Source organism: Staurois parvus, unplaced genomic scaffold (assembly GCF_062004578.1).
Source record: "Staurois parvus isolate SC_StPar_1 unplaced genomic scaffold, SC_StPar_1.0 ptg001578l, whole genome shotgun sequence".
NCBI lineage: Eukaryota > Metazoa > Chordata > Amphibia > Anura > Ranidae > Staurois > Staurois parvus.
Window position 1 is genome coordinate 56,247 of NW_028319374.1, and position 24,394 is coordinate 80,640.

Sequence of the window (24,394 nt, forward strand, 5' to 3'; positions counted from 1 at the left end):
ATGGCCACGCTTGTAAGTCATCAATTCTGCTTTCTGTTTGTTCCTCCTTCAGAGAATAAAAACATAAAAGAGCCAACACGTTTCAGGGGCCAACAGCTCCCTTCATTAGGGCTCAGTAGACTTCTCCGAGGCTCAGATGGACTCCGCATGATGGGTAATCAGATAGATATTTAGATTGCTGGTGAATGACCCCATCACAGCTATGTCAATATGGGCCCCTAGCAGCCCCAGGACAGTTCTTGGCTGAACCCAGATGTTTCAAAGTTTCAGATTGTGGAAGGAAACTCAAGCAAATTCCTGCCTGGAAGACCATGGATGGTCCATGGAGTCTGGTTGGACTTGGTGGACTTGAACCGGATGGTGTCTTTTTCAACCTAACCCGGCACTGCTGCCCGTTGTCTCTGCTCCTTCTGACAAATCCGTGATCGAGTCACCAGCAATCTGAAGTTCTGATCCATCTAAGAGTCGGTAAGGTCTACTAAGCCCTGATGAAGGGCCCTCCCGAAACGTTGGCTGTTGTATGTGATCTTGAGAAGGACACATAAATATTTGGACTGTTTGGTCTGGTGATTCGGTTCTATATATTTTGGCTTTTGACCACTGAGCCATAGCACTGAGCGGAGTGGCCCTCAAACCTCCCGGGCAAACATCAAAGGATCAGATGGTTGCATCTGTTGAACCATACATGGTCACACAATTTCAGGGATGAAGAAGCCACTTACCTCCATCACGGAGCCCTCCGAGCTGTAGAGAGCAGCCAGGACGGACTTCTGCAGAGGAGAGAAGAGGAAGGTCAGTCAGGCGAGGAAAGTGTGACGTCACACCGAGGACATGCAGATCAAAGCTGAACCCCGAAAACATGGAAGAAGTGCCCTTGTAGTGGGGCCCCTCCTGCACTGCCGGGGTCACATGCTCATTGCACTGCCGGGGTCACATGCTCATTGTTGCCTGGGGTATCCGGGAAAAGCACATTTATTTCTGGTCCCAGGCAGAGCCTCTGATAGAGGAGTACAGTCGGCCCTCTTGTATTGGCCCCGGGCCCCATCAGTTCAGCAGGGGCGTGGGAACAGGGAGGGGATCTCATGGGCCGGGGCTCCCAGTGACCTAACAAGATGTTCCTCAGATGCCATCAGGTCAGCAGAAAGGATCGGGGATAGAGAAGGAGCAGGCAGAGTACTCGTCCATGTCATGGGGATGGTGGGAACCCCTCATTATGGGCACAGTGGGGGGTACAGACCCGGGAACTCCGCACAGGGATGGCGGGAACCCCTCATAATGGGCACAGTGGGGGGTACAGACCTGGGAACTCGGCACAGGGATGATGGGAACCCCTCATAATGGGCACAGCGGGCGTACAGACCCTGGAACTCAGCACAGGGATGGTGGGAACCCCTCATAATGGGCACAGCGGGTGTACAGACCCAGGAACTCAGCACAGGGACAGTGGGAACCCCTCATAATGGGCACAGCGGGTGTACAGACCCGGGAACTCAGCACAGGGATGGTGGGAACCCCTCATAATGGGCACAGCGAGTGTACAGACCCGGGAACTCGGCACAGGGATGGTGGGAACCCCTCATAATGGGCACAGCGGGCGTACAGACCCGGGAACTCAGCACAGGGATGGTGGGAACCCCTCATAATGGGCACAGCGGGCGTACAGACCCGGGAACTCGGCACAGGGATGGTGGGAACCCCTCATAATGGGCACAGCGGGTGTACAGACCCAGGAACTGAGCACAGGGATGGTGGGAACCCCTCATAATGGGCACAGGGATGGTGGGAACCCATCATTATGGGCACAGTGGGGGGTACAGACCCGGGAACTCAACGCAGGGATGGTGGGAACCCCTCATAATGGGCACAGAGGGCTTACAGACCCGGGAACTCGGCACGGGGATGGTGGGAACCCCTCATAATGGGCACAGTGGGGCGTACAGACCCGGGAACTCAGCACAGGGATGGTGGGAACCCCTCATAATGGGCACAGCGGGTGTACAGACCCAGGAACTCAGCACAGGGATGGTGGGAACCCCTCATAATGGGCACAGAGGGTGTACAGACCCGGGAACTCGGCACAGGGATGGTGGGAACCCCTCATAATGGGCACAACGGGGTGTACAGACCCGGGAACTCAGCACAGGGATGGTGGGAACCCCTCATAATGGGCACAGCGGGTGTACAGACCCAGGAACTGAGCACAGGGATGGTGGGAACCCCTCATAATGGGCACAGGGATGGTGGGAACCCATCATTATGGGCACAGTGGGGGGTACAGACCCGGGAACTCAGCGCAGGGATGGTGGGAACCCCTCATAATGGGCACAGAGGGCGTACAGACCCGGGAACTCGGCACAGGGATGGTGGGAACCCCTCATAATGGGCACAGTGGGGCGTACAGACCCGGGAACTCGGCACAGGGATGGTGGGAACCCCTCATAATGGGCACAGCGGGTGTACAGACCCGGGAACTCAGCACAGGGATGGTGGGAACCCCTCATAATGGGCACAGCGGGTGTACAGACCCGGGAACTCAGCACAGGGATGGTGGGAACCCCTCATAATGGGCACAGTGGGGCGTACAGACCCGGGAACTCAGCACAGGGATGGTGGGAACCCCTCATAATGGGCACAGCGGGTGTACAGACCCGGGAACTCAGCACAGGGATGGTGGGAACCCCTCATAATGGGCACAGCGGGTGTACAGACCCGGGAACTCGGCACAGGGATGGTGGGAACCCCTCATAATGGGCACAGCGGGTGTACAGACCCGGGAACTCGGCACAGGGATGGTGGGAACCCCTCATAATGGGCACAACGGGGTGTACAGACCCGGGAACTCAGCACAGGTATGGTGGGAACCCCTCAGGCATGTAAATGCATTGATATGGGTAATGTGAACGTACGGAGGCCACTTGGAAGGAGTTGTTGGTCCCCCGGTGGTCCAGGTCATGGCACATACAGGATACAAACAAGGCAAAGATTTCAATATCCCTAAAAAGAGGAAAAAAGAAAACAACAAATATATCAGAAAATTGAAATCATCTAAAAGTGAAAAAAAAAAAATGGCGCAAAGAAAGTCGCGTCCAAAACCAGCCCTGCCCCAGCTTCTCGGTGTCATCGGGAAAACAGAATCAGACCCGCCTGGCCTTCTTTGCTCCAATCACAGCGGTCGGCAGTTGTTAGTCCCGCCCCTGCGGAACCGACCTCTGTCTCTGTAGGAGAGCGCCATCTAGCAGGGCAGGGAAGGAGAGCGCCATCTGGCAGGGCAGGGAAGGAGAGCGCCATCTGGCAGGGCAGGGAAGGAGAGCGCCATCTAGCAGGGCAGGGAAGGAGAGCGCCATCTAGCAGGGCAGGGAAGGAGAGCGCCATCTGGCAGGGCAGGGAAGGAGAGCGCCATCTGGCAGGGCAGGGAAGGAGAGCGCCATCTAGCAGGGCAGGGAAGGAATGGGAACTCACTCCAGGTAGTTGACCAGCTCCAGGTTCTTGTAGAGGAGATAGCAGAAGTGGGTGACAGAGAAGGCGTGCATCCAGTTGTGATACGGGGGGTCCCTGTACCCCTTCTTCACCATAAGGCAAAACCTGCAGGAACCAATCACACCTCTGATCACCACATGTCCCTTAGACCACCCTAGATGACACCCACGTGTGACACCAGGGCCAATCTGACTGGGAAGGAAAGGGCTAGAGGGTGCTGGACGTCCTCTGACTGGCTGCAGCTTCTAATGTACATTGTGAGAAGCTCCCAGTGTGCGGAGACATCAGAGGACTGACGGGAGGACCGGAGTCCGGCTATAGTCAGAATCATAAGCACCGCCCTCTCTGGATATAAGCCCCGCCCCTGTCATGCAATGTAAGAATCTAATTGACCAATGTGGGGCTCCAAATAAATGTAATATAAAAAAAGAAACATTGTGTCTAATTTAGCACAGCACAACTTCTGGGCCAAGGGTGTCACATACCTGACCAGTGACACCATACCTGACTAGTGACACCATACCTGACTAGTGACATCATACCTGACCAGTGACACCATACCTGACTAGTGACACCATACTTGACTAGTGACATCATACCTGACCAGTGACACCATACCTGACTAGTGACACCATACCTGACCAGTGACACCTACCTGACCAGTGACGACATACCTGACCAGTGACAACATACCTGACTAGTGACACCATACCTGACTAGTGACACCATACCTAACTAGTGACACCATACCTGACCAGTGACACCTACCTGACTAGTGACAGTATACCTGACCAGTGACACCATACTTGACCAGTGACACCTACCTGACTAGTGTCAGCATACCTGACCAGTGACGATATACCTGACTAGTGACATCATACCTGACCAGTGACAACATACCTGACTAGTTACAGCATACCTGACCAGTGACAACATACCTGACCAGTGACACCATACCTGACCAGTGACGACATACCTGACTAGTGACACCATACCTGACCAGTGACGACATACCTGACCAGTGACAACATACCTGACTAGTGACACCATACCTGACTAGTGACATCATACCTGACCAGTGACACCATACCTGAATAGTGACACCATACCTGACCAGTGACACCTACCTGACTAGTGACAGCATACCTGACCAGTGACAACATACCTGACTAGTGACAACATACCTGACTAGTGACACCTACCTGACCAGTGACAACATACCTGACTAGTGACAACATACCTGACTAGTGACACCTACCTGACCAGTGACAACATACCTGACCAGTGACAGCATACCTGACTAGTGACACCTACCTGACCAGTGACACCATACCTGACCAGTGACAACATACCTGACCAGTGACAACATACCTGACTAGTGACACCTACCTGACTAGTGACAACATACCTGACTAGTGACACCTACCTGACCAGTGACAACATACCTGACCAGTGACAGCATACCTGACTAGTGACACCATACCTGACCAGTGACAACATACCTGACTAGTGACACCTACCTGACCAGTGACACCATACCTGACTAGTGACATCATACCTGACTAGTGACACCTACCTGACTAGTGACAGCATACCTGACCAGTGACACCATACCTGACTAGTGACACCATACCTGACCAGTGACACCATACCTGAGCAGTGACAACATACCTGACTATTGACACATACCTGAGCAGTGACAACATACCTGACTAGTGACACACACCTGACTAGTGACACCATACCTGACTAGTGACACCATACCTGAGCAGTGACACCATACCTGACTAGTGACACATACCTGACTAGTGACACATACCTGACCAGTGACACATACCTGACTAGTGACACATACCTGACTAGTGACACATACCTGAGCAGTGACAACATACCTGACCAGGGTCGTCCGGTCTATCTTGTAGTTATTGAGGAAGCTCATGTCCTCAAACATACTGAGGATAGCCTACAGCAGGAGGAAACACGGACATGTCACCATACACATATAATACATGAGAAGTGCCGGACTGTAATCTGGGACAGCAGAATAGGATCCTCGCTCCAACAGCTAACAATCTAACAGAGCGCCCGGCAACTACAGAGTTCGAGTATGTCAGCCGTAAAAGGTGTCTCCTGGGATGGATTGGGGAAGGGTTAGGACCCCTGTCTGGTCCTTAATGCTGTCCAGGGCGGCGTTAGGGAGATTTCCCCTTATGCCTGGTCCTGGTGACAACAGGAAGTGAGGGAAGATCTGCAACGGGGACACAGCCATGAATAAAAATCCGGGGGGGGGGGGGGAATCATTTGTCATGTGACATCACTCACCATAGTAGTGTCGTCCTCAGGGAAGGATTGGGGGGTATTATGAGTACCGCCCCCCTCCCCCCGGGCTGTCATGTGACATCACTCACCATAGTAGTGTCGTCCTCAGGGAAGGACTGGGGGGTATTATGAGTACCGCCCCCCTCCCTCCGGGCTGTCATGTGACATCACTCACCATAGTAGTGTCGTCCTCAGGGAAGGATTGGCGGGTATTATGGTTACCGCCCCCCTCCCCTCGGGCTGTCATGTGACATCACTCACCATAGTAGTGTCGTCCTCAGGGAAGGATTGGGGGGTATTATGAGTACCGCGCCCCCTCCCCCCCAGGGCTGTCATGTGACATCACTCACCATAGTAGTGTCGTCCTCAGGGAAGGATTGGGGGCTATTATGGTTACCGCCCCCCTCCCCCCGGGCTGTCATGTGACATCACTCACCATAGTAGTGTCGTCCTCAGGGAAGGATTGGGGGGTATTATGAGTACCGCGCCCCCTCCCCCCCAGGGTTGTCATGTGACATCACTCACCATAGTAGTGTCGTCCTCAGGGAAGGATTGGGGGCTATTATGGTTACCGCCCCCCTCCCCCCGGGCTGTCATGTGACATCACTCACCATAGTAGTGTCATCCTCAGGGAAGGATTGGGGGCTATTATGGTTACCGCCCCCCTCCCCCCGGGCTGTCATGTGACATCACTCACCATAGTAGTGTCGTCCTCAGGGAAGGATTGGGGGGTATTATGAGTACCGCGCCCCCTCCCCCCCAGGGTTGTCATGTGACATCACTCACCATAGTAGTGTCGTCCTCAGGGAAGAATTGGGGGCTATTATGGTTACCGCCCCCCTCCCCCCGGGCTGTCATGTGACATCACTCACGATAGTAGTGTCGTCCTCAGGGAAGGATTGGGGGGTATTATGGTTACCGCACCCCCTCCCCCCCCAGGGTTGTCATGTGACATCACTCACCATAGTAGTGTCATCCTCAGGGAAGGACTGGGGGGTATTATGGTTACCGCACCCCTCCCCCCCAGGGCTGTCATGTGACATCACTCACCATAGTAGTGTCGTCCTCAGGGAAGGATTGGGGGGTATTATGAGTACCGCGCCCCCTCCCCCCAGGGCTGTCATGTGACATCACTCACCATAGTAGTGTCGTCCTCAGGGAAGGATTGGGGGGTATTATGAGTACCGCGCCCCTCCCCCCAGGGCTGTCATGTGACATCACTCACCATAGTAGTGTCGTCCTCAGGGAAGGATTGGGGGGTATAATGAGTACCGCGCCCCTCCCCCCCAGGGCTGTCATGTGACATCACTCACCATAGTAGTGTCGTCCTCAGGGAAGGATTGGGGGGTATTATGAGTACCGCGCCCCCTCCCCCCGGGCTGCCATGTGACATCACTCAACATAGTAGTGTCATCCTCAGGGAAGGATTGGGGGGTATTATGGGTACCTGTCTCCCCCCAAGGGCTGTCATGTGACATCACTTACCATAATGGTGTCGTCCTCAGGGAGCGATTGGGGGGGGGTATTACGGGTACCTGTCACCCCCCCCCCTCCCCCCAGGGCTGTCATGTGACATCACTCACCATAATAGTGTCGTCCTCGGGGAGCGATCGGGGGGTGTAGCAGAACTGTGAGAAGCTTGGATCGATCTGGGAGGTGCGCAGGATCCCTTTACTCTGTAACTTCTTTGTTTCCTCCTCGCACACCTACACAAAATACAATACAAGGTAGGTCAGTTCAGTGAGAAGTGTCAGCTCTGCAGCCAAACCCGGGGTATTCAGTACAGCTAAGGGCATCAGCAACCAATCAGAATTCAGCTCTCATCTATCTGACTGCATGTGGTTAAAGAATACATGTAGACGTGCCCCAATTTTTTTTTTGGGGGGGGGGGGTGGTTGGGGTGGTGCAGCCTACCATCCTACAAACCCACTCAGGAGGCGGGGCTTTGACGTCTCTGACTTTAGAGCTCCGACATGTGGTGACGCACCCTAGCGCTCTATGGCGTGCCGCGGCTCATAAAATCCGTGACTGGTTCCCTTTAATAGCACCGCATTGCCATTCCTTTAAACGCCAGGCCCTACGGTGGAATTTCAGGGCCATTAAGTCAGAAGATGGATGGCCGGGGCCCGAGGCGGCTGACTCGATGGGAAGTCCTGTCCAGAGCAGATATTCGATAAAACGGGGAATTGAGCGAATCTGCCTCCAGCTGGGCGTGGCAATAGTCCACCAGTCCACTAAGTGGAAATGAAGCCGGCTCAGTGCAGGTTATTGAGGCCCCGCGATAAATGTATGAGTCACCCCGGGGCCACGCCGCCTCTCCCCGCCTGAGCGCGGATAACGGCATTGGACGGGCAATTTACTGCCGATAATACGCCATGCTGATTGCTTTGGGAGTCATCAGAGCACCGAAGGATCGGCATATCCCTGACGGCTCACTGATAGAAGGTTCTGGGGAGGAAAGGGTGGTGATCACCAGAAGAAGCGGAGATGTTCTCCTTCTTTCATTTTATATGACGGCTGATGTTGCGGTATCCATGGAGGACTTTTTCCAAGCAGAAAGGACTCCAAAAGGGAGGAGGGGTCCTTGAAATTTCGGTTTTACATTTATTAGTCATTTGCGGTAAAGAACACGTCAGTGAAGGTTCTCATAGATCCAGGTCATGGTATATCTGGATGTTTTGTAGCTCCTCCAAGCCACTTCGGAAGTTCTAACAAGCGTCCGGAGGACATACAATCTGACACCTTCATGGTACAGAATAACCAGGGGCGGACTGACCATTTGGAAACTCGGGCACTGGGTCAGTAGGGGGCCCCGTGAGATGCCCCTGGTACCTTTTTCATAGGCTTTTTTGAGTTTGGGTAAGGACACAGGCCCCATGATCCTCTATTGCCCGGGGGCCCCATGAGTTGTCAGTCCGCACCTGAGAATAACCCAACACGTTTCGAGGGCCATGGGCACCCCTTTCCTCAGGGATACTAAAGTGCAGCTGCAAGGATTAAAAAAGTGAAGTCAGTCTACGTACTTATTCTGTTACATTATCTACGTCCAAATCCGCTGAAACGCGTTGAATAATTCTGTAACATTATCAACTAATAAATGGATTCACTTAAAGTAGATAATGCTACAGCATACATCAACATGTTTCGGGCCTGAGGAAGCCCTGAGGAAGCTCTGAGGAAGGGAATGCTTTTGGCCGCTGAAACGCGTTGTATAATTCTGTAACATTATCAACTAATAAATGGATTCACTTAAAGTAGATAATGCTACAGCATACACCAACATGTTTCGGGCCTGAGGAAGCCCTGAGGAAGCTCTGAGGAAGGGAATGCTTTTGGCCGCTGAAACGCGTTGGATAATTCTGTTACATTATCAACTAATAAATGGATTCACTCAAAGTAGATAATGCTACAGCATACATCAACATGTTTTCGGGCCTGAGGAAGCCCTGAGGAAGGAAATGCTTTTGGATGTTGAAACGCGTTGGATAATTCTGTTACATAATCAACTAACAAATGGATTCACTTAAAGTAGATAATGCTACAGCATACATCAACATGTTTCGGGCCTGAGGAAGCCCTGAGGAAGGGAATGCTTTTGGCCGCTGAAACGCGTTGAATAATTCTGTTACATAATCAACTAATAAATGGATTCACTTAAAATAGATAATGCTACAGCATACATCAACATGTTTCGGGCCTGAGGAAGCCCTGAGGAAGGGAATACTTTTGGCCGCTGAAACGCGTTGGATAATTCTGTAACATTATCAACTAATAAATGGATTCACTTAAAGTAGATAATGCTACAGCATACATCAACATGTTTCGGGCCTGAGGAAGCCCTGAGGAAGGGAATGCTTTTGGCCGCTGAAACGCGTTGAATAATTCTGTTACATAATCAACTAATAAATGGATTCACTTAAAATAGATAATGCTACAGCATACATCAACATGTTTCGGGCCTGAGGAAGCCCTGAGGAAGGGAATACTTTTGGCCGCTGAAACGCGTTGGATAATTCTGTTACATTATCAACTAATAAATGGATTCACTTAAAGTAGATAATGCTACAGCATACATCAACATGTTTTCGGGCCTGAGGAAGCCCTGAGGAAGGGAATGCTTTTGGCTGCTGAAACGCGTTGGATAATTCTGTTACATTATCTACTTCAAAATCCGCTGAAACGCGTTGAATAATTCTGTAACATTATCAACTAATAAATGGATTCACTTTAAGTAGATAATGCTACAGCATACATTATTATTATTATTATTATACAGTATTTATAAAGCGCCAATAGTTCGCTCAGCGCTGTACATTACAAAGGGGGACAGAACATGTGACAGAACAATACCAATACAATGCAAAACATGAGGGGATCGAGGGCCCTGCTCTTTCGAGCTTACAATCACATCAACATGTTTCGGGCCTGAAGAAGCCCTGAGGAAGCCCTGAGGAAGCCCTGAGGAAGGGAATGCTTTTGGCCGCTGAAACGCGTTGGATGATTCTGTTACATTATCAGCTTATAAATAGATTTACTTTAGGTACATAATATTACATGTTTTGGGGGCCAAGTCCAGCCTTTTCCTCAGGGCTCTAATAGGAGGATACAATGGTTAAAAAAAAATGTAGTCGTGATTTAGTAGCCCCGAGGAAGGGAGTGAATTTGGCCCCTGAAACGTGTTAGTATTTGTAACATTATCAATTATTAGCTCTCCCCTGGACCTTTGTTTTGATGCTCATACCCCCTCTTATACTGAGGTCTGAAATGTCCCTGTAGGCCCACTTCTCATCTATAGGGCCCCTTAGTGTTTTAAGCCCCATCAGGAATCACAGGGCCCATAGCACGATGGCTTACGCAACCCACCTTGAAAGGAAACCTTTCCTTAGAGAAACTTGGAAAATGCTAGATGACTGGCCGTCCTCCTGACCCTCTGGTTCCAGTACATCGAATCACTGACCCAGAAGAAGCACACAGCTAAGAATGAAGGACTTTACTCCACCCGTCTGGAACTCGATGCGTGTTCCAGGTCAGTGACTCTGAGATTTCTTCTCACTTCCTGTCGTGTCCCCGGGACAGGAAGTGAAGATGAATCTCAACGACAGGAAAATGAACTGCACAAGCTGCGAACGTCTTCTTACCTTCATGTGATACATCATCATCTCATTGGCCAGGTGACTCCTGAACTGCGCCTCATGCACTTGCTTGTACAGCAAGGACTGTGGGGGGGGGGGGGGGGGAGGAAAACAACCACAAATTAGGATCAAGTCACTTAAAGGGAACAAATATGTTTTTATGTAACTTTTTCTTCATATTTTATGTCCACTACAAAAAAAAAAATAAAACTTAAATTTTTTTTGATCACCTTAATAATGAATGGCATTCAATAAAGATTTTCTACAGACAATTTAGCACCATTATCATATATTGGCGACAGATTCTGTAGGCCTTTACACTGGACTTTTCAGACCAGTCCCCGCCCTAGAGGAGCTTTTCTGTTTTCATATTGTGAGTTGAAGGCACTCTTCCTATTACCTGTAACCAAGCAGTGTGGGTTTGCTACACTATACAGCTTTCCACCACTATCCTACATTGGCAACAAATTCTGTAGCCCTTTACAGAGTACACTGAGCCTTCCAGATTAGACCCCACCCTAGAGGAGCTCATAGCTTTATGTTTTCAGATTGAGGGTTGGAGGAACACTTTCCAGTACCTTGAACCAGCCAACCTGAGTCCAGTACACTATACAGTTTCTCCACCACCAATATCATATATTGGCAACAATTTTCTGTAAAACTTTACACTGAGCCTTTCAGATCAATTCCCACCCTAGAGGAGCTTTTCTGTTTTCAGATTGTGAGTTCCAGATCAGACCCCACCCTAAAGGAGCATTTCTCTTTTCAGATTGTGAGTTGAAGGCACTCTTCCCAAAATCTTTAACCATCCAGCATGGGTTTGGTACACTATACAGTTTCTCCACCACTATCCTACATTGGCGACAAATTCTGTAGCCCTTTACAAAGTACACAGAAACTTTCAGATCAGTTCCCGCCCTAGAGGAGCTTTTCTGTTTTCAGATTGTGAGTTCCAGATCAGACCCCACCCTAGAGGAGCTCATAGCTTTATGTTTTCAGATTGAGGGTTGGAGGAACACTTCCCAGTACCTTCAACCAGCCGACCTGGGTCCGGTACACTATACAGTTTCTCCACCAATATCAAATATTGGCAACAATTGCTGTAAAACCGTACACTGAGCCTTTCAGATCAGTTCCCACCCTAGAGGAGCATTTCCCTTTTCAGATTGTGAGTTGAAGGCACTCTTCCCAATACCTTTAACCAGCCAGCGTGGGTTTGGTACACTATACAGTTTCTCCACCGCTATCCTACATTGGCAACAACTTCTGTAGCCCTTTACAGAGTACACTGAGCCTTCCAGATCAGACCCCACCCTAGAGGAGCTCATAGCTTTATGTTTTCAGATTGAGGGTTGGAGGAACACTTCCCAATACCTTCAACCAGCCAACCTGAGTCCAGTACACTATACAGTTTCTCCACCAATATCATATATTGGCAACAATTGCTGTAAAACTTTACACTGAGCCTTTCAGATCAGTTCCCGCCCTAGAGGAGCTTTTCTGTTTTCAGATTGTGAGTTCCAGATCAGACCCCACCCTAGAGGAGCTCATAGCTTTATGTTTTCAGATTGAGGGTTGGAGGAACACTTCCCAGTACCTTCAACCAGCCATCCTGGATCCGGTACACTATACAGTTTCTCCACCAATATCATATATTGGCAACAATTTTCTGTAAAACTTTACACTGAGCCTTTCAGATCAATTCCCACCCTAGAGGAGCTTTTCTGTTTTCAGATTGTGAGTTGAAGGCACTCTTCCCAATACCTTTAACCAGCCAGAATGGGTTTGGTACACTATACAGTTTCTCCACCGCTATCCTACATTGGCAACAAATTCTGTAGCCCTTTACAGAGTACACTGAACGTTCCAGATCAGACCCCACCCTAGAGGAGCTCATAGGTTTAGGTTTTCAGATTGAGGGTTGGAGGAACACTTCCCAATGCCTTCAACCAGCCAACCTGGGTCCAGTACACTATACAGTTTCTCCACCAATATCATATATTGGCAACAATTGCTGTAAAACTTTACACTGAGCCTTCCAGATCAGTTCCCGCCCTAGAGGAGCTTTTCTGTTTTCAGATTGTGAGTTCCAGATCATACCCCACCCTAGAGGAGCTCATAGCTTTATGTTTTCAGATTGAGGGTTGGAGGAACACTTCCCAATACCTTCAACCAGCCAACCTGGGTCCAGTACAATATACAGTTTCTCCACCACTATCCTACATTGGCAACACATTCTATAGCTCTTTACAGAGTACACTGAAACTTCCACATCAGACTCCACCCTAGAGGAGCTCATAGATTTATGTTTTCAGATTGAGAGTTGGAGGAACATTTCCCAATACCTTCAACCAGCCAACCTGGGTCCAGTACACTATACAGTTTCTCCACCAATATCATGTATTGGCAACAATTGCTGTAAAACGTTACACTGAGCCTTTCAGATCAGTTCCCGCCCTAGAGGAGCTTTTCTGTTTTCAGATTGTGAGTTGAAGGCACTCTTCCCAATACCTTTAACCAGCCAGAATGGGTTTGGTACACTATACAGCTTTTCCACCATTCTGATATATGGGCAACAATTTCTGTAAAACTTTACACTGAGCCATTCAGATCAGTTCCCACCCTAGAGGAGCTTTTCTGTTTTCACCCACCCAAGAGGAGCTCACAGCTGCCAGATCAGTTCTCACCATAGAGGCGCTCACAGCTGCCAGTAACACCCTTCCTGTCCTAGGGTTCTAGGTATCCATGGAGGAACAGTGTTGTCACCCTAGGTTAAGCTCCTGATTTTGGCCCCCCACTATGGAAAAATGAACCCAACTCAGCATGATCACCATTATCATCCCTTGCTGGTTGAAAGCCCAAGAATAAGACTTCCATTTCCAGCTGGAGAAAAGGGAGGTGCCAACCCGAAGTACGTCATTTATGAAAGTTCCCCGTATCTTCCAGTATATGACCCTGGAGCAGCAACTTACGTGAGCAATGCTGATCCCGCAGTATATGGAAAATGCCGTGGCCAGATCTTCATCAAACTTGGTGAATCCTGGCCCGTTAATTTTGTTGACCAGTTCTGCCACACCGATGACCTCTGCAATAGAGAACAGCTTCAATCAACATATTTATCTGATATTTATATATCTGAAACAAATCTTGTAGACCTTTACAGAACACAGGGATCCTTTCAGATCAGTGCCCACCCATGAGGAGCTCACAGATTCATAAATTCGGATTGTGAGTGAAAGCCATGCAGTGTATGCTCCTGAGTACCCGTATCCAGCCAACCTGGGTCTGGTATACTATACAGTTTCTCCATGATCATCATTTATTGGCAACAGATTCTGTAGTCCTTTACAGAGTACACTCCACCTATCAGATCAGTCCCCACCCCAGAGGAGCTCACAGCATTGTTTTCATAGGTTAAGGGTAGGAGGCACGCTACCTATAACCAGCCAACCTCTGTATTGTACACTACGCATGTTCTCCACTGTTATCTTACAGTGCCATCAAATTCTGTAGGCTTTTACAGAGTAAAAGGTGATCGGGGTGCCGGGGTGATCAGGGGGTGCTGAGGTGATCAGAGGTGCTGAGGTGATCAGGGGGTGCTGAGGTGATCAGGGGTGTCGGGGTTATCAGGGGTACTGGGGTGATCAGGGGTGCTGGGGTTATCAGGGATGTTGGGCTGATCATGGGTGCGGGGGTGATCAGGGGTACTGAGATGATCATGGATACCGGGGTGATCAGGAATACCGGGGTGATCAGGGGTAATGGGGTGATCAGGGATGTCAGGATGATCATGGGAGCCGGGGTGATCAGGGGTACTGGGATGATCATGGATACCGGGGTGATCAGGAATACCGGGAAGATCAGGGGTAATGGGGTGATCAGGGATGTCAGGATGATCATGGGTGCCGGGGTGATCAGGGGTACTGGGATGATCATGGATACCGGGGTGATCAGGGGTACTGGGGTGATCAGGGTTACTGGGGTGATCAGGGGTACCGGAGTGATCGGGGGTGTCGAGGTGATCAGGGGTACCAGGGTGATCAGGGGTACTGGGATGATCATGGGTGCTGAGGTGATCAGGGGTACCGGGGTGATCAGGGGTGCTGAGGTGATCAGGGATGTCGGGATGATCATGGGTGCCGGGGTGATCAGGTGTACTGGGATGATCAGGGGGACTGGGGTGATCAGGGGTACCAGGGTGATCAGGGGGACTGGGGTGATCAGGGGGACTGGGGTGATCAGGGGGACTAGAGTGGTCAGGGTGGTGAGGTGATCAGAGGTACCAGGGTGATCAGGGGGACCGGGGTGATCAGGGGGACTGAGGTGATCAGGGGGAATGGAGTGGTCAGGGGTACTGAGGTGATCAGGGGTACCAGGGTGATCAGGGGGACCGGGGTGATCAGGGGACTGGGGTGATCAGGGGGACTGGAGTGGTCAGGGGGACTGGAGTGGTCAGGGGTGCTGAGCTGATCAGGGGTACCAGGGTGATCAGGGGGACCGGGGTGATCAGGGGGACTGAGGTGATCAGGGGGACTGGGGTTATCAGGGGTACCAGGGTGATCAAGGGGACTGGGGTGATCAGGGGGAATGGAGTGGTCAGGGGTACTGAGGTGATCAGGGGTACCAGGGTGATCAGGGGGACCGGGGTGATCAGGGGGACCGGGGTGATCAGGGGACTGGGGTGATCAGGGGGACTGGAGTGGTCAGGGGGACTGGAGTGGTCAGGGGTGCTGAGGTGATCAGGGGTGCCGGGGTGATCAGGGGGACCGGGGTGATCAGGGGGACCGGGATGATCAGGGGGACTGGGGTGATCAGGGGGACTGGGGTGATCAGGGGGACTGGGGTGATCAGGGGAACCGGGGTGATCAGGGGGACCGGGGTGATCAGGGGTTCCGGGGTGATCAGGGGTTCCGGGGTGATCAGGGAATTCTGTTGAGGACTGGACTTGATTAGTATTTCTAGGGCTGCAATCTCCTGAGACACATCACCCAGGTGTAAGGATCAACCAATAGGCAACATGGCCAGAGGCCCCTCCCCCAGACTCGTGTCATACTCATCCTCCAGACTCACCATTGTTCTCATTCTTAATAGGGAAACACAGGATATTTCGGGTCCTGAAGCCGGTGCTGTCATCCACACCGCGGTAGAAGAGAGGATGGGAATAGGCATCTTTGATGTTGAGGATCTGCCCGGTGGTGGCCACATGTCCTGCGATCCCCTGATCTGCCGGGATCCGGATCTCGTAGCTCTGGAAGGGAAATACAGAACCTGAAACCTGTGATAGAGATCGGCTGCTGCAGGGGAGAGGAGGGATCACCGGCCATTCACAGCCATTGCTGAGCACTCCCTTACACAGGGAAGCCACAACGGCAGGATCATGTGACCACAATGGAGCAGATTAAAAAAAGGTATTTACAACCAATCCATCCATCCATCCAATCCATCCGTCCATCCATTCCATCCATCCATCCAATCCATCCGTCCATCCATCCAGTCCATCCAATCCATCCATCCATCTATCCATCCATCCAATCCATCCAGTCCATCCATCCAATCCATCCATCCATCCATCTATGCAATCCATCCAATCCATCCGTCCAATCCATCCATCCAATCCATTCATCCAATCCATCCATCCATCCAATCCATCCGTCCAATCCATCCATCCGTCCAATCCATCCATCCAATCCCCTATTCTCCTCTCACCTCATCATCTACGACTCCTCCATCGAACACTTTGGCTACCAGTTCATGAGTGTTTCTCTCCAGCAGGAACACCGAGCATCTGTGGATAAGAGGACATGGCGGTGAGTTCCCAGGTCTGTAAGCCCGCTGTGCCCATTATGAGGGGTTCCCACCATCCCTGTGCTGAGTTCCCGGGTCTGTACACCCACTGTGCCTGTTATGAGGGGTTCCCACCATCCCTGTGCTGAGTTCCCGGGTCTGTACCCCCCACTGTGCCCATTATGAGGGGTTCCCACCATCCCTGTGCCGAGTTCCCGGGTCTGTACAACCACTGTGCCCATTATGAGGGGTTCCCACCATCCCTGTGCCGAGTTCCCAGGTCTGTAAGCCCGCTGTGCCCATTATGAGGGGTTCCCACCATCCCTGTGCTGAGTTCCCGGGTCTGTACACCCGCTGTGCCTGTTATGAGGGGTTCCCACCATCCCTGTGCTGACTTCCCGAGTCTGTACACCTGCTGTGCCCGTTATGAGGGGTTCCCACCATCCCTGTGATGTACTGGAGAATGTCTCAAGAGCTGATATATCCCTGGGGCTGATGCTGTGTCTATGGAACATCTGCCTGTGTATGGGGAGAGGGCGGGACGTACATCTCTGCGTTGCTGAGGTTCCTGGCTTCTGTGATGATCTCCTGGAGCAGGACAGACACATCATCTGTGGAGAGAGCGGAGACCCCAAATTCAGAAGGATTTCTCTACAGAACAATTTTTAAAAAAACAATAAAAGGGGATCTCCCCACAACAGGGCCACATGTGACTGCAGTGCCCCGTAAGTCATTCAGCAGAGATTGCGCCACCAAATGAGCAGATATGGATATGTTAGCAGCACTGCGAGGAGCTGGGGGCAACCTTTTCTCCAGTATATGAAGGCTAAAAAGGGACAGAATCTGGAAAAAAACTCATTTTTACAGTCTGTGTCCCTCCTGGGAACATTTCCCGTTCCAGTAACCCCGCCCCTGAGGAGTATTACAGGAGGTTAACCATTGGCAGAGTCCATGTAATCTCTTCTCAGAAGTGTGGAGGATCGGTGCCATGTGTGGAAAGATAGGTTGGCCCAAATCGAGGGACCTTCCTGGATGGTGCAAACGATGGCAGATGATGACTGGCCCCGGGCAGGACTAATTGCATTGGGGTTTTTTGCTCAAAGTGGACCTGTCACTGTGAACAAGGTTTCTCATCCAAGGTTCCATGAAACCCTAGGGTTCCTCTAGAGCAGGGTTTCTCAACCAGGGTTCCATGAAACGCTAGGGTTCCTCTAGAGATGGGTTCTTCAACCAATGTTCCATGAAACACTAGGGTTCCTCTACAGCAGGGTTTCTCAACCAGGGTTCCATGAAACGCTAGGGTTCCTCTAGAGCAGGGTTTCTCAACCAGGGTTCCATGAAACGCTAGGGTTCCTCTAGAGATGGTTTTTTCAACCAAGGTTCCATGAAACACTAGGGTTCCTCTAGAGCAGGGTTTCTCAACCAGGGTTCCATGAAACCCCAAGGTTCCTCTAAAGATGGGTTTTTCAGCCAATGTTCCATGAAACCCTAAGGTTCCTCTAGAGATGGGTTTTTCAACCAATGTTCCATGAAACACTAGGGTTCCTCTAGAGCAGGGTTTTTCAACCAAGGTTCCATGAAACCCTAGGGTTCCTCCAGAGCAGGGTTTCTTAACCAGGGTTCTATGGAAGCCTGAGGTTCCTCTAGAGCAGAGTTTCTCAACCAGGGTTCCATGAAACACTAGGGTTTATCTATAGATGTGTTTTTCAACCAAGGTTCCATGAAACCCTAAGGTTTCTCTAGAGCAGGGTTTCTTAACCAGGGTTCCATGAAACACTAGGGTTTATCTATAGATGTGTTTTTCATTCAAGGTTCCATGAAACCCTAGGGTTCCTCTAGAGCAGGGTTTCTCAACCAGGGTTCCATGAAACACTAGGGTTCCTCTATAAATGTGTTTTTCAACCAATGTTCCATGAAACACTAGGGTTCCTCTAGAGATGGGTTTTTCAACCAATGTTCCATGAAACACTAGGGTTCCTCTAGAGATGGGTTTCTTAACCAGGGTTCCATGAAACACTAGGGTTCCTCCAGAGCAGGGTTTCTCAACCAGGGTTCTATGGAAGCTCGAGGTTCCTCTAGAGCAGAATTTCTCAACCAGGGTTCCATGAAACACTAGGGTTCCTCTAGAGCAGGGTTTCTCAACCAGGGTTCCATGAAACACTAGGGTTCCTCTAGAGATGGGTTTTTCAACCAACGTTCCATGAAACACTAGGGTTCCTCTAGAGATGGGTTTTTCAACCAATGTTCCATGAAACACTAGGGCTCCTCTAGAGATGGGCATTTCAACCAATGTTCCATGAAATCCTAGGGTTCCTCTAGAGCAGGGATTCTTAACCAGGGTTCCATGAAACACTAGGGTTCCCCTAGAGATTGGTTTTTCAACCAGGGTTCCATGAAACCCTAGGGTTCCTCTAGAGCAGGGTTTCTCAACCAGGGTTCCATGAAACACTAGGGTTCCCCTAGAGATGGGTTTTTCAACCAGGGTTCCATGAAACCCTAGGGTTCCTCTAGAGCAGGGTTTCTTAACCAGGGTTCCATGAAACCCTAGGGTTCCTCCAGAGCAAGGTTTCTTAACCAGGGTTCTATGGAAGCCTGAGGTTCCTCTAGAGCAAAGTTTCTCAACCAGGGTTGCCAGGGGTTTCTTGAGCAATTAGCATTTTCTGACTCTCAGGTAAGTTCCCACTGACACCATTGATCTTTTTAGCTATCTATAAGGGGGTAATTCTTCCCAATGGCCACAAGTGTAAGAAGCATTCTTCCCAAAAAATAGAAAATTTAGCAGGTGTTGTCTGAGAGAGGAAAGTTATTTCAAGGGTTCCTCTGTGTTGAAAAGGTAAAGAAAGGCTGCTCAAGAGGTTGCTAAGGGTTCCTTGAGCTGCGACCGATCGATCTCCCATTTGTTGGTGCCTGCATAGTTTCAGGACCAACGCTACTTGGCAAATCCAGCAGCATGACACCAATGATCTTTTTTACTTGCCTGGAAGGGTAGCATTCTAACCACCACTAAGGTTTTATTCTTCCTACTGGAATTTTTCCCATTGCTGCATATGAATTGATTTCAGTACGGGTTCTCCAAGACTTGAAAATTATTTAAGGGTTCCTCTGGGGTAAAAAGGTTTGAGAAAGGCTGCTTTGGACTATAGCGCCCCTTTTTTTTAAACATTCATCCCTTTACCTACCATCTTCATATCACCCTCACTCCTGCCCTCTCCCTACTCATCAGCTCTTTCAGCACAGTTTAGGTCCTATTAATCTACCCTCTGAAATGCCCACCCTGTCTGTAACACGCTCACTTCTGTCCATGATCTTCTTATCTTCAACTCTCCTAACCTACTTGCTATTAATGAAACCCGGAATGTGCCTCTACCTCTCCAGCTGCCCTGTCCCATAGTGACCTCCACTGGACTCACCACGACCTAGTAGATGAAAGGGAGGTTGCTTTGGACACTTTCTATCCTGAAAAGGCACCTTTCACGTTCTCCTTACACCTCCATCTTTGCCTTTCTCGTGTTTGAAGCTCCCTGTATTCCTCTCTTTTCTCTGATTTCTCTGAGGATTGGCCTCCTGGACCGGCTTCATGCTGCCTTCGATGACTTCTATGCCTGGCAACCGTGCTTTCTCACCTCTGAAACACCCACTATAATTCATGGTGACTTCAATATCCTTGTTAATTCTAACATCCCAAAGACCTTTCAAATCCTCAAGCTAATGTCATTATTTGACCTAACACAAGGGGCACCCTTCTACTCATTCTGATCTCTCTTTCCCTTCTAAAAGTTGACTTACTAGCTGCTGAAGCCATACAAATATAGTTGACCACCTGCTCTTCCCCAAAAAACTCCACTCCCTAGGCTTGCTTGACTCCGCTCTTTCCTGATTTTCCTCTTATCTCAGAACACCTTCAGTGTCACCTACAACTCTATCTCCTCCTCTCTTCTTCCTATTTCTATAGCAGTCCCCAGGGCTCTGTCCTCGGCACTCCTCTATTCGCAATCCCACCTCCCTGGTAGAGTTGATCATCTCTTATGGTCTCCAGTGGTTCTATATTTAGGCTGTACCTTTACTATAGAAAATTGACTCTGGATGGACATTTGGATAAATGGCTCTATATTTAGGATGTGTCCAGTCTATAAACCAGAGGCTCTGGGTGTACAGTTGGATAAATGGTTCTATATTTAGGATGTATCCGGTCTATAAACCAGAGGCTCTGGGTGTACAGTTGGATAAATGGTTCTATATTTAGGATGTATCCGGTCTATAAACCAGAGGCTCTGGATGGACAGTTGGATAAATGGCTCTATATTTAGGATGTATCCGGTCTATAGACCAGAGGCTCTGGGTGTACAGTTGGATAAATGGCTCTATATTTAGGATGTATCCGGTCTACAGACCAGAGGCTCTGGATGTACAGTTGGATAAATGGCTCTATATTCAGGATGTATCCGGTCTATAAACCAGAGGCTCTGGGTGTACAGTTGGATAAATGGCTCTATATTTAGGACGTATCCGGTCTACAGACCAGAGGCTCTGGCTGTACAGTTGGATAAATGGCTCTATATTCAGGATGTATCCGGTCTATAAACCAGAGGCTCTAGGTGTACAGTTGGATAAATGGTTCTATATTTAGGACGTATCCGGTCTATAAACCAGAGGCTCTGGGTGTACAGTTGGATAAATGTCTCTATATTTAGGACGTATCCGGTCTATGAACCAGAGGCTCTGGGTGTACAGTTGGATAAATGGCTCTATATTTAGGATGTATCCGGTCTATGAACCAGAGGCTCTGGGTGTACAGTTGGATAAATGGCTCTATATTTAGGATGTATCCGGTCTATGAACCAGAGGCTCTGGGTGTACAGTTGGATAAATGGCTCTATATTTAGGACGTATCCGGTCTATAAACCAGAGGCTCTGGGTGTACAGTTGGATAAATGGCTCTATATTTAGGACGTATCCGGTCTACAGACCAGAGGCTCTGGATGGACACTTGGAGTACGCCCTTTCATAGCTCTAACATATGCGATATCACACCACATTATTTTTCTTACTTAAAGCGGTGGCGTCTCAGTTACAAGGAGCATCAATTCCCTCTTGTCTGCTAAGTGTTCAGTAATAGCTGATATTTGGCTTCCGAAGAAGGAACATTTAATCACTCGTAAAGGTTATTAAAATGTCACCCCGCCACGTTATGACAGGCAGCATTTAATCCACTGATAAAGCGGTTTACAGCGCCGACCGGGAGCGCCATGTCTCCATTACCAGGTGCCTCCCTGATAATTTCAGCTCGGAGTAATTTGTCTGCTTTCATGTTCCCAAATTCATATTTGTGATGGATTCTCGCCTCATTCGAAGGTAAGAGCGTGACGCCGCCACCGATAATTCATTTTAATTATTTTTCGTACATCAGCGGAGAAACACAAAGTAGCCGTCAGCTAGGAGCAGCAGACTGAGGTCTGAGCTACGAGGGAAGGAGAACACGTGAGCCTGTGATTCATACCACCAGAATACATCTAATAAACCTGTAATTTCTTGATACAATGTATCCCTCACCATTTATGAATTGCTGCATGGACGGAGATCAAATTTTGGGATGAAATTAAGGATGGATGGATGAGTGAGTGGATGAATGGATGAATAGGTGGGTGGAGGAATTGGTGGATGGATGGAGGAGTAGGTGGGTAGATGATGGATGGATGGGAGGGTGGATGGGTAGGTGGGTCGAAGATGGATGAGTGAATGGATGAATAGGTGGGTGGATGGAGGGATGAGTAGGTGGGTGGATGATGGATGGATGGGAGGGTGGATGGATAGGTGGGTCGAAGATGGATGAGTGAATGGATGAATAGGTGTTTGGATGGAGGGATGAGTAGGTGGGTGGATGATGGATGGATGGGAGGGTGGACAAATGGATGGGTGGGTGGATGGATGAATGGATGAATAGGTGGGTGGATGGATGGATGAATAGGTGGGTGGTTGATGGATGGATGGGAGGGTGGATGGGTAGGTGGGTCGATGATGGATGGGTGGGTGGATGGACGAATGGATGGATAAATGAATGGATGAATTGGTGGGTGGATGGATGGGTAGGAGGGTGGATGGATGGGTGGGTGGGTATATGGATGGATAGTTGGGTGGATGGGTTCTGTGTACTGGTGGAGGAGGTGACATTTTTGCTGATGTTATCCCTTTGGCCACATGTATCCGTAAATGAATTCATAATGTGGTGGTGAATAAATCGAGGCGTGCAATTCAAACCGAGCACACGATGAGGTATGTGAGTGGAGATGGCCTTCGGTGAAAACTATATCCACAAACCATCAGAAGACAGAGGGAGAAAGAAAACCGAAAGCAGGTCAAAATGGAAACTTTTCCTGTAATGCTGAATTTGGATCCACCCTCTCTTGCTCAATGGTGACCCTTAAATATGATGGAGAGCCTTGCTGGCCAATTACGAGGCTCAGGATTGTCACACTAAGTTCACTCATCTGTGCACCTTCTATCTGTGGACCACAGTTGTCTCAGGACAGAAGGTGACTTTCGGGAGATGTCCTTTCTCTTTTATGTTGGGTCTCCAAGAAGTTAAGGCCCCACAAAAAAAACTCATAGGGGGTTTCAATCATGCCTTACTCTATCCAAAACAAAAGTCTGGGCTCTAGATATCCCTTGATTACATTTCAGGCTGTTAGGTTTGCCCAAGCTTGTGATATATTTACCTTAAGACCAAACAAACTAATTGGTGGATACGACTGGTAGAAGGAAGTTTCTCCAGTAGATAGTCGGACCAACCCACTAAGCAGAAGATAAGTGAAAATAGGGCAGGCCAAACTGTATGCTTCTCCTTCAAGTAGTTGAAGGAATTTGGACCTCATATATGGAGAACATGGAGAGGCTCCTCGGGGGCTGTACCAGGCATATCCATCTGGAAGGAGCCCCCCAGGATAAGAACACACAGGTTGACATCTTCTATCCAGGCCTGGAAATGACCAGAAGGACACTACTGATGAAGACCACACAAATGACCAAAATCACTCACGATCCAAGAGCAGTGGGATCACTTTGTGAAATCTACATGGTCATACATGACCAAAGATGGCTTTGTCCTTCTGGAGAGAAAAGCAGATGAAGGCATTTTTCTTTATGAAGTTTCCTTAATGAACACAAAGAGCGACTGGAACTGATCGCTCACTGTGTTCATTCATAACTGAAGCGTAGAAAACTGTTTTTTTTGGTTGTGGGGGGGGGGACAAGGCCTGTCGGGTTAGCTGTATGGGGCCCCATGGTTTCTAACAGCAGCCTTGTCTACGAGGAACAAAATAGCTAAGCATACAAAGACAATGCAAAGGACGCAGTGGGCGGCCGGGAGGTGTAGGGAATGCATGGTGAGACCACGGTGATTGCCTAAATCAGGTGTTTTCATAGCAGAGGAACCGTGTCATTTCCACCCCATGACCAGGCTATTTCTTTGTACCATCTACTCCAGATGCTGAGGATTTCAATCACCATACGAAGATGAGAAGAAGAGGAACTCACCCAAGTGTGTGAAGAGATTTTTGGCAACTTGCAAAAGGGCCTGTGAAGGGAAAAAAAAAAGAAGAAAAGAGTTAATTTTATTGAGGATTTAAAAAGGTCATGTACATTTTTATCTCCGTGGTGGACTCCATAACCCGACACACATTACCCGT

The 24,394-nt window shown here is 49.5% G+C and overlaps 1 protein-coding gene across 3 annotated transcripts in view; it reads right to left on the reverse strand.

Moving 5' to 3' along the window:
• PDE2A (phosphodiesterase 2A) overlaps window positions 1-24,394 on the reverse strand; it is a 684,164-nt gene that overhangs the window by 23,310 nt on the left and 636,460 nt on the right. For all 3 annotated transcript variants that reach the window (XM_089662877.1, XM_089662878.1, XM_089662879.1), the window contains 11 exons: window positions 24,243-24,282; window positions 17,260-17,323; window positions 16,635-16,713; window positions 15,999-16,176; window positions 13,901-14,013; window positions 10,935-11,012; window positions 7,380-7,502; window positions 5,370-5,440; window positions 3,460-3,582; window positions 2,907-2,994; window positions 723-770 (listed from right to left, as the gene is read on the reverse strand). In XM_089662877.1, the coding sequence (XP_089519003.1) occupies window positions 723-770; window positions 2,907-2,994; window positions 3,460-3,582; window positions 5,370-5,440; window positions 7,380-7,502; window positions 10,935-11,012; window positions 13,901-14,013; window positions 15,999-16,176; window positions 16,635-16,713; window positions 17,260-17,323; window positions 24,243-24,282 (1,005 nt within the window). The remainder of the gene's footprint in view (window positions 1-722; window positions 771-2,906; window positions 2,995-3,459; window positions 3,583-5,369; window positions 5,441-7,379; window positions 7,503-10,934; window positions 11,013-13,900; window positions 14,014-15,998; window positions 16,177-16,634; window positions 16,714-17,259; window positions 17,324-24,242; window positions 24,283-24,394) is intronic.